Raw genomic sequence first — 13,934 nt, forward strand, 5'->3', positions numbered from 1 at the left:
GGAGAGGGTCCGCGGGGAGGGGGGGGCTGAGCCCGCTGCACCCCGGCCTTATATCCCCCCTCGGTTTTGGGGCTGTACTCGGTCACTGCCTCGTTTTTCTGGGTTTGGGGGTTCTTTTCCCTCTTTTGAGGTCCGTACAGGAACGGGAAAACTCCCTTAATCCGCAAGCCACACTCCGCCTGCTCTGCCAGCAGCAAGCGCTGCGCTGTGTCAGCCTTACAGCAGCTACAGACAAGTTAGGCTTATTTTTTTTTGTTTCCTTTAAAGATTGCCTAGTCCGCTCGGTAATCGCCCCCTCCCGCTGCCTTAGGCTTGTGCCCACTAGCACATTGCGGAGACCTTTACCCAGCCGAGGAGGCAAGGTGGCCCCTTGTCCCCCAGGAAATATTTCTACAATCAAGGATGTTTTTTCCATGAGAAAAGAAACCTATTAGGGAACCTTTGGAAACTCTTCAGATTTTTTTCCATTAGAAAAAGTTTGGATCCAGTTCGGATCCAAATCCTTAGCTACACGTGCAGGGGACGTGGGGTGCAGGTGCCAAAGATCCATGCCAGTCTCTTGGGTCAGCGAGAAGGTGGGACCCATGCCCAGGCTGCCGGTAGCGCTGTGAGCAGTTTAGCTGTTACGTACCCCCGCTTGCAGAGAGACAAATATTTGCTCCTTAATTTCCTATGTGAGTTCAGGCAGAAAATTAAAGTCTTTTACTACAAAGGGACTTTTGTGACACTCCACCTGGCTGTTCTGTTCCCCACAGTCGCAGTGACGCTGTCTTTACTACGCTCAGAGCGAAGATTGCAATGGAAAGATGTGCTGGGTGTGGTAGGAGCGTGAGGGTAATAAGAAACTCAGCAGTTTTCCCACCCACACACCCCGACACACCTTGGCTACAGACTGGGGGGCTCAGCGCTCTTCGTGTTAACAGCGGAAAACCATGCCTGCTTTCAGTCCTTCCACACTGGCAGGACAGGGTGTGCTTTACGAGCACTCAGGATCTCTGCAAATAAGTAGAATAAAACCACAAAAGAGCGGAGGTAACAGATGAAACTTTGGTTCAGGACGAGCCTGTTGTCTTACGAGCGATCCCGTGGCACCGCTGGGTACACATTGCTGGGACAGATGCACAATTACAAAGCGCTGGCATGGCTCCACATCAAACCCAAAGCTGTAACCTGCAGACGAGCTGGCAGATGCAAGAATTAGTTGGCTGGAAAGCACCACAGCCTTTGAATCAACAAGGCTAAGTGTTGATAAGGCATAGTTCAAACTCATAACATTGGAGTTTGATAGAGAGACTCTGGCACAGGTACTTGGAAATTCAAATTACATTATTATAGTGGTCCTTGTGGCCTTCCAGTTCAGTATGTAGACTGGCAGCCACATTCAACAAGCTGCTTGAACTGCACTCCATAAATCTGTCACTCAACACTTTGCTGCTTCCATATGTGAGTAAAGAGGTGTCCTGAGTTTGTGAGAGCTGGTGGGCACGTGCTCTTAGGGTGACAGCACGGGTGGCGGTTCAGAGGGACATCTGAATGATTCCAAAGAGCAATAGAGGCCCAATTGATAGTTGTATCAGTAATTTGCTGTTTTATCTCCATGGTGTTGTCACAGGGTCTCTGGTCACCCTTTCGTGCCTTTCCCACCGCGTTGTGTGCCAGGTCATCAGTGATGCTGACCCAGCTGACTCTGTCCAGGACAACGGGACTTTGGATATCTTCTGGGTAACTCAGCTGGAAAGCAATTATGGATTCTACATTGGCCTGGGCTTGGCTATCTTCTCCAGCTTCCTCATCGGAAGCAGTGTCATCCTCAAGAAGAAGGGGCTGCTACGGCTAGTGGAGAAGGGAGGCACCAGAGCAGGTAAGGCTTTGGGGGGGGGGAGGTGGGAGGAGGTCCAGCAGTTCCCAGAACTACACATATCACCTGAACTCCAGCACTCATATGGCAAGGAAACACCTCCGGGTACACAAGACAGACCTTTTCTGCGTGTTTGTGTGTGAGACAGAGAGCAGTGCTGTGCTGGAGCTGAGGAGGTAATATACAGAGAAGGGCTCAGCTAAAAGCATTCCCCTGCCTTGCACTGCAAATACCAAGTCACATGCACTGCGTTATCAGATGTGCACCCACCAGAAGAACAATACATGCCCATCACAGCTCTTGCATGGGAAAGCGTGAGGCCAGGAGGAAGCAGAATGTTGCAAGCTCTTTGAAATGGGCCCCTCGGCTCAAAGGTGCAAGTCATCCCCATGCCACAGACCGGAGCAGAACACTACAGTGCCATGACCCCACTCTTGCTCTTACTGACACACTGGGCAGCTTTGCCACCGAGTCACTGAGATGAGGATGTGGCCCCATGTGCTTTAATTGCACTAGCAAGAGCCATTTATTACCGCAGGACTGTACGCCTGCGATCTGTTTGAACTCTTGCTTGTGGTTTTCAGAAAGGATACTTCTGAGGTATGTTGCTCAACAACATGTAGATAACTTTCCTGCAGCACCAAGCTCTTAGGGCGAGGCATGTGTTTATGTGCACGTATATATGGATGGGAAACGGTGGAGGAGCACTGCCTACAGCAGAATTGGACACATCCCACGAGCATTGCAAACATTCGCTCCAGCGGCAGCGTAAGTCCTACCTGGCAGCTGACCTACTTGCATAACTACAAAACAAAATGATAATTAAAATACTACTGCTTCCCAGTTCTGGTCTAGGAAGAATTCTTAAATCATTTTACAAAGGAAGTCAGTATCGCTGTCCCCATTTTACTGCGTCCCCGTCTGAGGACACAGAGGCACGGAATGATAAAGTGACTGTCCAGAGTCAACCAGCAGGTGAGCACCAAAGCTACCGACAGCACCTGAGCCACAGTCCAGTCCCGAGTCCGTCTCCATCCCCGACCATTAGGCTGGCTGGACGCAACTGCTGAACTCGCATGGGTTTGCTTTTTGCCTGATATTTGCACAATGAAATATCAATATTGTTTCAATTGTAGAAAATGTCTCTCTTGTCCATGAACTCCTCCCAGAACAGAGCCAAGCGAGTAAAACAAGGGCAAATCCCTCCCTGTTTTTCAGGATGTTTAACCAGGAATTAGAGATTAATGACAGAAAACCACAGCTGACAAAAAGAGTTCTTGAGGGAAAAAAAAAGAAAAAGACACAACCAAACAAAAAACAAAACAAGCCAGCAATTTCTAAGGAATACCAAAGCATAACACTTGAACTTGAGCGTTTGTGAACTTGAGGAACCAGAAGAGGCTAAATTCCAGCAAATTCCCATCCACCTCTTCATTCCCCCTTTCCCTATCTCGCCCTTCAATCTCTCAGTCCCAGCGTTTCACCTCTGCTATCTGAGCGCATCGCTTCTCTCCAAGGCAGGTCGAACGCTGCTGTACCCAACAGCTCCAGCCAGGCCAGACTTAGAAAAAACACGGGCACTCTCCGAGCCAGTAAAACCAGTCTCAGCAGGCTCAAGCTCCTTACGTCCAACAGCCTGTGGGTTACCACCAGAGCTGGACTAGTTCCCCGCACAGTATGTCCGTTGGTCCTCATTTACATGCACAATTTCTTTCATTGAGTTGTCCCGATGCCAGGAATCCTTTTTCACCAGAAACGCTCAGTCACACAACGCCTGCTCCGCATAAAGCTAACGTGAGGATTTCTGGCAGTTCGGGCTGAGGCCCCGCGATACCACCATGGCTCAAAGCAGTGTACAAAAGGAGCGGATAGCTTCTGGGACAGGACGCAGGAAGCCTTCACCACGGCCGTACAGCAGCGCCAACTAAAGCATCACACGCTCGCGCAGAGCAACCAACCAGTTTTTTTCCCCCCCTCCCTTCATCTTTCATAGCTATAACCCGCACCTGAGCTGCGTTAGGAAAAACTCGTTGCCTTACCTTAGTGCCCACGCACGAGACTCCACAGAAAGCCGGTGCAACGTGAGGTGAGGCACAGGCTCCCCACAGGCAGGAGGCAGGGTGGCAGTGTCCCAGGGAACAGCCTTGGCGTTGGGGGAGACCCAGCATAGAGCCGCCCCTGCCATCCTTCATCCCTCCGCTCCAGGAGGGCCCCATAGCCAACAGGCAAGTGGAAGATGCAAGACAAAGCATGACCAGTCCATGGGACCTCAGCTGGGGTGTTGATTGCTGGGTTTAGGGCCCGATGCACCCTGATGAACCAGCAAGGATGACCACAGCTCCCAGGGCTGAAGGCCAGTCCCAGGCTCCATGCTGCACCCCAGGCCGATAACCTCCATGGCTTTGGGGCAGGGGTGCCATTCCCGTTGCCACTCAGGATTAAACAACTGCTTTTATCGCATTTGCGTTGTCCAGCCCCGAGTGCCACCCCCTGCCTCAGTGTGATTCCACATAGGATGGCACATCTGCATATTCTGTCCTTCCAGGCTGTTTTCTTTGTTACACTCTTCCCATTGCAATTTAACCCTCTCCAAAGGGATGTTTCTCATCTCTTACTCCAAAGAACATGGTTGTTAACTCCTGCATACCTGTGTGCTTTGCTTCCCCAGGAGATGGAGGCCATGGCTACCTAAAGGACTGGCTTTGGTGGGCTGGCTTGTTAACCAGTAAGTACAAGCTGTTTTTCCCTGGGTTTGCAGCTTTTCCAGGATCTGTCCCTGTGAATCAGGTGTGGAACAAGCCCAACATCTGGTGGCTCAAAGCCTTCCTTCCGGCAAGTTCCCCCATCAGCAGCAGAGGTACCTCAAGGAGAGCGGAGGCAGTGAGCCGCACAGGATCTCCCTCACCGCCCTCCTGCGGGGCTGGTAGGACTTGCTAGCTTAGTTTTACCCGTTCATGAAAAGCCAGGTTTTAATAAGGCAGCTGGCTGGTCTGCCTGCATCCCAGGCACGGGGCAAACAGCCTCCCGCGCGTGCCGGGGGCTGCGGGAGAGGGTACCACCGCAGGACACGGCAAAGAGCGAGGTGTCGGTAGCAGCCCCATTCTTGAGCAAAACTTGCTTTGCCTTAGAGGAAGCCTTAAATCCTTCTTTTCATGCTGCAACGTTACAGCATCTTCTCAAATTGGACTCACAGCTGTGCAGGAGCAGCAGAGGGTGTTTCAGAGCAGTCTTTTACCGGCTCTCGCTGCAGCAGCATCTCAAGGTGCCCCCACCTCGCTCAGCCCTCGCAGCTCCTGCTGCGCAACCCATAAGCAAGCACAAAATACTCACTGCTCAAGGGACAAGGACAGCTCAGCCAGAAAGGGACACCACAGCCCCAAGGAGACACTTTGGAGGTGAGGAGCAGCCTCCCAGCAGCTCCCACAACAGCCCACCCCCTCATTAATCACCCAGACACCTTGCAGCTGCCGGGCTGGGCTATGGGGACTTAATGAGTTCCTATGGGCAGCTGTGCCATGGTCCAGCCCAGGTACCCCCAGACCCTCTCCGTGTGGGTGCAGCGCTCCAGGGATGCCTCTCTGCTTGCATTACAGAATCACAGAATGGTCAGGGTTGGAAGGGACCTCTAGAGATCATCCAGTCCAACCCCCCCTGCCAGAGAAGGGTCACCTACAGCAGTTGCACAGGACGGCGTCCAGGCGGGTTTTGAATGTCTCCAGAGTGGGAGACTCCACCACCTCTCTGGGCACGTGAATTTGTAACAGATTTTTCACCCCCTATCTGGCCCTGTTTAGCAGCAGCATGAAACCCCCATAATAAAACCTGCTCTCTATCTGACATCTTGCTGGTTTGCAAGCCCACAGGAGAAAAACACAAAAAGTATACTGTAACTCACTGCTATTTATTTTTCTTGTGTTTGTTTAGTGGGTGGAGGGGAAGCTGCCAACTTTGCCGCCTATGCCTTTGCTCCTGCAACTATTGTCACGCCTCTGGGGGCTCTGAGCGTGCTCATAAGGTGATTTATATGTCTATAGTTTGCAATTTGCCTTTTTTTTTTTTCTTTTACCCGTTTGTCTTGCAAGATAGAAAGACTTGAAGTGATGCTAATATGATTTATTCTGCCTAACGGAAAAAGTCTCAGTGTTTTTTAAAAAAAAATGCTCTAACAGTTGTCTTTCTGGGGGATCATTTGGAAACCACTGAATTAAGTAGTATGCCCTTCTGGAAATGCTGCATGTGAATAGCAGCCACGTACACTTCAGTTAAAGTTATTGCAAATATCAGTGTTACTTCCTTCCTTAATCCAGCTCTTTAGTCAAGTCAAGGTTGTTTGTTGTGTTTTGGTTTTGGTGTGTTTTGGTGTGTTTTTGTTTTGAATATAAAAGGGTCAAAAAATCAGGCTTGTTTTTAAACTGTCTTTCATTTGCCTTCATTTTCTAGCTTTTAGGGTTCTCTGATGTGGTTTTAGGCTTTTGTCTGTTGCCAAAAGGGCTGAAACCCTATTTTACTTATTTTTTTCTTTTTAAAAATGAGATTCAAATCAAAGTACATGACTCCAGGTACTGAAGGGTTTATAGAAGGACTGTTAGTGTGAAATGCTGAGAGTTAGGACTGCTCTAGTGTCTTGCCCCAAATTTTTATGGACAACTAGATACCTTTGCAGATCTATCTATAGCCCCAGTACCTTCAGAGTTCTGATGATTTAGTTAAAATTAATGTGAATCTTTTGTTCTTAGGTTGGAGGTTTTTTCTCTGTTATGCTTGTTCTTGAATTCATTTCCTTGGGCACTAAAGGCTTCTTAATGCCCAACAGCTCATGAGTGAGTCTGTAGACCCTGAAAATACTTCTGAGGATGTGCTAAAATATTCAGCATTTTTTCACCTTGCTGATACATGAGCTGTGATCTATAGATCTCACCTGCATCTCTGCAGCTTCAGCTGTCAGCAGATGCAATGTGATTGTGTGCTAACACACTGGAATCCAACAAATTTAATCCAAATTTGTGTCCCTGTATTGCATGAAGGCATTCTTTACCTTATTCTTGCTACCTTTCCTTCTTTAAAGGACTTCATTAAAGCACCAGCTGACGTTTTTCTGTCCCGTGCAGTGCCATCCTGTCTTCATATTTGCTTGGAGAGCGGCTCAACCTGCTGGGAAAGCTGGGCTGCATGCTCAGCCTCGTGGGCAGCACTGTGATGGTGATACATGCCCCAGAGGATGAGGAGGTCACCACTCTGGATGAAATGTCTTCTAAGCTGAAAGAGCCAGGTACGCAGGAGGTCGTGTTTTCTCTCCCAGGGCTGGGCAGCGCATGCTGCTCCCCATGCCCACCGCTCAGGTTTGAGTTACTTCTCTCCCTCTTCCAGGTTTCCTCGCTTATGCTGCGATCCTCTTGGCTGTCTGCTTCCTCCTGATCTTCTACCTCGCACCCCGCTATGGCCAGAGCAACATCCTCATCTACCTCACCATCTGCTCCGTTATCGGTGCCTTCTCCGTGTCCTCGGTCAAGGGCCTGGGTATTGCCATCAAGGGCTTCTTTGCTGGCCGGCCTGTGCTGCAGCACCCATTGACGTGGATCCTAGTTGTCACGCTGGTGGCATCCATCACGACACAAATTAACTACCTCAATAAGTCTTTAGACATTTTCAACACCTCTTTGGTGTTTCCCATCTACTATGTGCTGTTCACCACCATCGTCATCACAACTTCCATCATCCTTTTTAAGGAGTGGGTTACTATGACCGTAGTGGACATCATTGGGACAGTTTGTGGCTTCCTCACCATCATTTTGGGGGTGTTTTTACTCCATGCCTTCAAAGACATGGACGTCAGCTTAGGGAACCTACCGCAAGTCCTCCAGAGTGGACAGCAAGTGCCAGTCACCCGAGACGACAAGAATATCCTGATAGAGGTGGACAACGCCAGCATCGCCCCAGAGGATAAACCCAAAGTATTCATGATCCACACCTAGCGTGTTATTTGTAAGGGTCTGGGGGTTGGGCTGATGTCACTATTCCAGATGTTATTGAGCAATTTAAAGAAGGAAAAGCAGAAAATAAAACCAGCATTGTCTTATCCAAAGCTTGGTAGGGTCAAGCCAAATCTTTCTCTGGGCTTTTGGATTGGATCTTTGTGATGGTGTGGCAGCAACGGGTATGTTTAATCCTCACTGGGCTTTAATACATGCAGCCACTGAAAATTAAAATCCTCTGAAATATGGTACTCTTGCGACAAAGCTCCTCTGAGGCCCCTTCCCATCTCTTCTTCTTGGCAGGGCTAATGTTTACTCTTGCACTCCTTCCCCCGGGTGGCCATTGATGTGTTTATTTTCAGGCCCTGATTGAGTCATTGATTAGTGATTTTTGTCTTTTTTTTTTTTTTCCTTTCTAGACGCTTGCATGAACTCTAAAATACACACCGGTATCTCAGATGGAGGTGAGAGACAAGGACTGAATGGTGCACGCCTGCTATTCAGACTCTGCTCATCCATGTTTAATTATTACTCTGCAAATATGGGCCAAGAATATCGGTGAATGTGGGAAACCATGGTGTATTTTGGAATAGGCCCTCACTGAGGCTCAGTGGTGGGACACAAGCTGTGAAGTGGTTTTACAGCAGCATGGCAGAGAACTCCTTTTTCAGCTTTTGTTTTTTGTGAGGTGCAGGAGTTTCCCTGCAGCACAGTGTTAATTAGTTTTATGTGGGTTTTTGTTTGTTTGGGTTTGTTTTTTTTTTCTTAGCAGCTACAGTGCCCAGGCCATGCTGATGTGGTTGGTGAAGCCACTGGGGCTTATCCAGACCTCACTCAAGCAAGGGGCAGCCCCGGCTGAGGCTGAGAAGCTCTGGCAGGTGTGTCAGGAGAAACACCGCCACTGTCTTCAAGACTTTGTGGTCTGTGAAAATCTTTTCAGCCTGAAAAGAGCGAGCAGCTGTAAGTTTTAAGGTTTTTTTTTCTTAGCAAATGCCTTGACCTTGAAGATCCCCCCAATTCTTTGAGGCCCATGTCCTGTCCTGCTGTCATTTAAGCCCAAAAGCTTTGTTGTTGTTGTTGTTTAGAGGGAGGTATAAGCTGCATGTTAAAAGCCAAACAGGTTTAAGTGGGTGATGCTCTGCAGAGCTACAGGGATGCAGTTCATCCCAGAGCAGTCCCACTCACCCCTCTTCATCTCTCGCAGTATAGTATGGATGTTACCCGGGCTCTTGCTCACAGCTCACCTTCAAACCCCCCTTGGACTTCTATCAGTGGTAAGGATGAAGGGATGGGAGAAATAACATTTTGAGCTGGAAGCTGAAAAAGGAAGGTGTCACTGCAGTTAAAAGTTTCTCCCATCTTGCTGCTCGGTCTTACAGCACAGGGAGACTGGAGCCCATTTGCTCACAGCAAATCCCAAACCGGGAGCAGCAAAGCCTGAGGCAGCTTTGCCAAGCTGGCTCGGTCCGGAGGCAGCTCTGGCTGGGTTAGCCCTGGACCACAGCGCACACTGATGCTGTCTGAGATGCTGACCTGATGGTACCTGGGTCGCTGAGCAAATGCAACTTGAGGCTGGGGGGGGAGAGGAATATTCAATCTCTTATTTTACTAACATTTCAGTACTTTTTTTTTTTTTTTGGAATGTGGAAAGGGAAATAAAGGCTTTTTCTAAAAAAAAAAAAAACTCTTGCAGGTGGATCTAAAAGTTTTTAATGATTTCTCTGATCTTATTGGTGTAGCTTCAAAGGATAAGCAGGCTGAAGGACAGCTGAGCACAGCAGAAAGAGCATCTGGGGCAGCGAGTAAAACAGCAGCGCCCTCCTTTGGTAGCAGAAAATAATCAAAGTAATTCACTTCAGCTTTGTTTTTGGCATCCTAACTGGTATAATGCTTTATGCATTTTATTTTAGAAACAGATTGTAAACGGGACTCATCCTTCTCACTGCCTAGAACTGCATTTCATAGAAGCCATTCCTCCAGATATCCTGCCACCTCTGGCATATAAAATGAAGACTGGAACCAAAATAGTGCACAGTGACAGAATATTTGTTTATGACAACTGACAAATTTATTAAAACTAGGCAAAAGGCACAATGAATTGCATTCTTCAAGTATTTGCATAGATGCACAGAGAGCATTATTGTAAACCATTAATATGTAGACACAGGAGAAAGTGAGATGTATTTTGGTATATGTTCTCCCAAGTAACATCATCTTTCAAAAAAATTATGTTTTACCATCTTTGACTCCTCCTGCAGTTCCCCTCTTCTTACTCACTCAACTTGCACACACATAAAAATTTAAAAGGACTTACTTAAAAGTACCTTTTGGAAACTTTATGACATTCCAGCAATAAAGTTTTCCATTGGGGTTTGGGCACGTTCAGTTGTTCTCTGAGCTCTGTGTGTCCAGGGGAATTTTTTAAAAGACTGATCCCATGTTTACATGAAACGCAGTGAAAATAGTGATTTCTGGTGGCCATTTGATAAAGATCAGGGGTGGTAGCAGAAGTATACTGCTGTCTTAAGCGATGGCTCAGATATGAGATCAAGTTCTTGTGGTTGAATCTGTACTACAACAGCAGTTGCCCAGCTTACTGCTCCACTGTTGTTTATACGCAACATAATCCAACTGTAGAAAAAGACATATAAAAATTAGAAAGCTGATGTCTTTCACTTGTCATACTTCATTTCGGAGAGAAGTATTTTAGGTTGGTTTGCTTTCCAGGCATATAGAAGGTAAGAAAAGGTCCAAAATTATCAAGATAAGGAATAATCAGCTGGAAATTCAAGGCATACCCTGTGTACTGTTTTCTTGTGGAGAAAGAGGTAGTAAAGTTGCGAAAACTAGCATGGTTTAAGTCATCCTACAGATACACTGCTACATATAACTACAAATGTAATGAGTGCTTTTTTTCCAACCAGCAAAGCTTAGTGAAAGAGAACGACCAGACAAGACTTTTTTTCTTTATGCCAATAATACAGTTTCTCACACGTGCAACAGCAATCACACTGTTTGAGGATTTGTCCGTAATAAATCAGACACAACAGAACTGTTGTAACCATAGCTCCAGAATTCCCTGTGTTCTCCTCAGAAATAATTTCAAGGGAAAAAAAAAAAAAAAGAAAGAAAAAGTTTGGCATAACAAAAGGTCTTCATTTAAAATTCTGAGAAAAAAACGTACAAAAGCCCAAACTATTAAGAGAAAAAAAACCCAACAAATTCATATGGGAGGGTCCTCAGGGACAGAACCATCAGCTGCTTAAAGTGCACACAGACAGCTCTCTCCAGCCACATCCTGGACAAAAAAACCTAGAGTAAATGAGCTGCCCTACAAAAGCACCATGTGTTGCATTAACGTTTCTGCTGTTTTACCACCTGGGCAATTTTAAGGTAGGTTTCTCATTGGTATGGGGAGCAGACAGCCCACGCTGAATTACTGCCCAGCACAAACCGAAGCCTGAGGAGACGCATACAAAAGTGTCTACTGATTATCCACAGTACCATATGCTGGAGAGGAGGTTTCAGCACTGCCTTTTGCTGAGCTTCCTTCTGGCCATTTGCTCTGCACCTTGGCCACAGAGATTCCCTGTCGTACCTTGACTGTGTCCCAATGACACGGATGAGAGCGCATGGGCCACGCTGGGGACGCTGTCAGGTCTTACAACGCTGAGGCAAGACAAGCAAGTGCTGGAGGACAGACAGGTCACAATGCTCTTACTGAAGATGGTTACACGGGGAAAATAATCCACTCTATTAAAACTAATCAAAATACACAATGACCCACAAATTATTTTAACCAGGACTATTTCCGTGGTTTGCTCCCTGTTGTGGTCCGGCTTTCCACCCACTGTAAACTGAGAATATGCTGAAGAAAGTTATCAACTGCTGCCTTCTGCTCTCCCAAGAGGCAGCGGTTTCTGTATAGCACCAACGTACGCTCCTGCAGCTGTGTGGATGGGCTGAGGAAGCCAACAGGGCTGGGTCTCACATGAAAGCCCATCAGGGCCAGCACCTGCACTCACAGCTTGATCTCCCTGGTAACACTTAAATAACTGATTAAAAACATGTGAAGCCCCCATCACCCCATCCCTGCATTGGATATTGCACAATAATATTTAAATACCGTATAAACAAGTCATTCCTATATGGAAAAGGCTATCAGCAGAGAGGGTTGAGTTCAGCTTGGCATGTACCGGCGCAGTTCCTGGGGGCACTCCTGCCAAGCCTGACTGCAGCTTGTTGAGTCACACAGGAAACAGGTGAGGCTAGAGGAGAGGAACCAAGACACTGTCTGTGGCTGTGAATGTTTTTTTGGGTGAAGAAGGCCATCCAGTCTTCACCCTGTGAAGGTCAGAGCCAGCTGGGAACAGTTGGTTCATGAGTGCCCACGGGAGCCCGGATGCCCCACTTTCAAGATGTTCGCTGCTCCAGCTGTCCCAACACCAGTATTCTAGGCGAGATGGAGAATGGGGAAAAGAGAAAGGGGTGAGCACTGGTGAAAGAGCAGACGCTGCCCTCTCTCAGAGCTGATGTTGCAGCAGGCCAGGGGCAGCCTGTCTCCGTCCACACACGTTCCCACCCTAATGCATCGCATAGGAAACTCTCCTGCTCTCTACCAGTGACACAATGAAGTTCATGCAGTTTTTTCCACTTTTTACAGCTGGCCTCAAGTATGTGGTGGGCTGGAGACGGCACCTCTGGTGTGTGGAGTGGAGGTGTTTCATGCTAAGGGGTCCAGCTTGCAGGGAGCTGAGCTCAGCAACTCCAAGCCCCTTATTGATTGTCCTTATTAAAGACACTTTCAGGAAACATTCCCTGAAGAGAAAGCATCTCCTTAGCCATGGCTAGAGAGGCTGGATGGGTTTCTCTTCCTTACTGGGGTCCACAAGGAGGACTGAATTAACTGTTTTGCTTAACCTACTAAATGCTTAATAAGGAACAGGTGAAAACAGAGGCTTCTGCAATAAAGGCAACCAACCCCGTTTCCACCCATCAGGGCTGTGCATGGAGGTGTTTTCCCGTATGACAACAAGGTTACTCCCTTCAGAGTAGTTTTATTCGGCGGTGGTGAAGGGACGCTGCTGTGCTTCCCATCCCCGCACTCAGTGCCTACCTCCGCGGCGGGCTGTAGTCGTCCCGGGGTTCTGGGGTGCGCAGGAGGCAGCGAGATGGTGGGGCTGTTCCCCGGCCAGGCTCTGGGTTTGGCTGGGACAGGATTAGCTGGCAAAGCTCTTTGGGGTGGCCGGGGCCTAGAAATATCCTACAGAAGAAAGAAACAGTTTTGAATTCTCAGCCTGGAGAGAGATGCCTGGCCTGAAAACAGAGATACAAAAAAATTTCAAAAATATTAAGTCTGAGAGAGTAGATTGGGTATGTCTCTGGTCAGGAGTTAGCCCCAGGGATATTACAATCTAATGGCTGCATAACAAGAAACAGGAGAAACCTTACAGATCGGGCAGGAGGACCCAACACAACTCAGCCTGTAGCATCCCTGCCTGAGACAAAGGACTGAAGGGATACAGATAAACCGGGCTCACAAAGACCTCTTCCTCTCTGAGGCAAGTAGGGAGCGCAGGTGGCTGCTGCTATTACTTATCGTTTCATGCAAGTGATTAGCGTTTTTCAACACGTAGAGCTTTTCACCTATCGGGTTTCAGGAAGACTGGCTTTAGGCTGCCGCGCAGCTGGCTTCAAACTGAGGACAACCAAAGAGGGTAAGAGGGTTACCTCCCTCTGCCTCCTAAACGGAGCTGCAGGCTGAAAGCACGTCGTATTCTCACTACTAAAGGATCCAGAAGTTTTGAGCCTTGAATTTTGCAATAGGGAAGCTATATTCCACAGCCTTTAAAATAGCCCCATTATTGATGCACTTGAGGTTGGGAGCAAGTTTCACATGCATACACTCACTACATGATTGCCCATACAATGCCTGGAAACCCTATATACATGTATGTATATGTGCCCATACACATGCAGCCCTGCACCCGCCTACAAGCAGTTATTTGTTTGTGCGCACAGCTGTCCCTAATGTGTATATATATGTGCCATACACATGCAGCCCTGCACCCACCTACAAGCGGTTATTACTTTGTTTGTGCGCA

At 47.9% G+C, this 13,934-nt stretch overlaps 2 protein-coding genes across 2 annotated transcripts in view; one reads left to right on the top strand and one right to left on the bottom strand.

Moving 5' to 3' along the window:
* The first annotated feature begins 806 nt into the window (after positions 1 to 806).
* NIPAL4 (NIPA-like domain containing 4) lies at positions 807 to 7,830 on the top strand. The gene is given in 6 exon segments (XM_009893157.1): positions 807 to 842; positions 1,744 to 1,861; positions 4,527 to 4,583; positions 5,783 to 5,873; positions 6,967 to 7,127; positions 7,226 to 7,830. Coding segments are annotated over 6 exon segments (1,068 nt in total).
* Positions 7,831 to 12,208: 4,378 nt separating this feature from the next.
* ADAM19 (ADAM metallopeptidase domain 19) overlaps positions 12,209 to 13,934 on the bottom strand; it is a 32,543-nt gene continuing 30,817 nt past the window's right edge. Inside the window, exons 21-22 of the mRNA XM_009893425.1 lie at positions 12,947 to 13,093; positions 12,209 to 12,283 (exon numbers count right to left, since the gene is read on the bottom strand). Coding sequence (XP_009891727.1) covers positions 12,209 to 12,283; positions 12,947 to 13,093 — 222 coding nt within the window. The remainder of the gene's footprint in view (positions 12,284 to 12,946; positions 13,094 to 13,934) is intronic.

Source organism: Charadrius vociferus, unplaced genomic scaffold, assembly GCF_000708025.1.
Source record: "Charadrius vociferus isolate BGI_N301 unplaced genomic scaffold, ASM70802v2 scaffold1041, whole genome shotgun sequence".
NCBI classification, from domain to species: Eukaryota; Metazoa; Chordata; class Aves; order Charadriiformes; family Charadriidae; genus Charadrius; species Charadrius vociferus.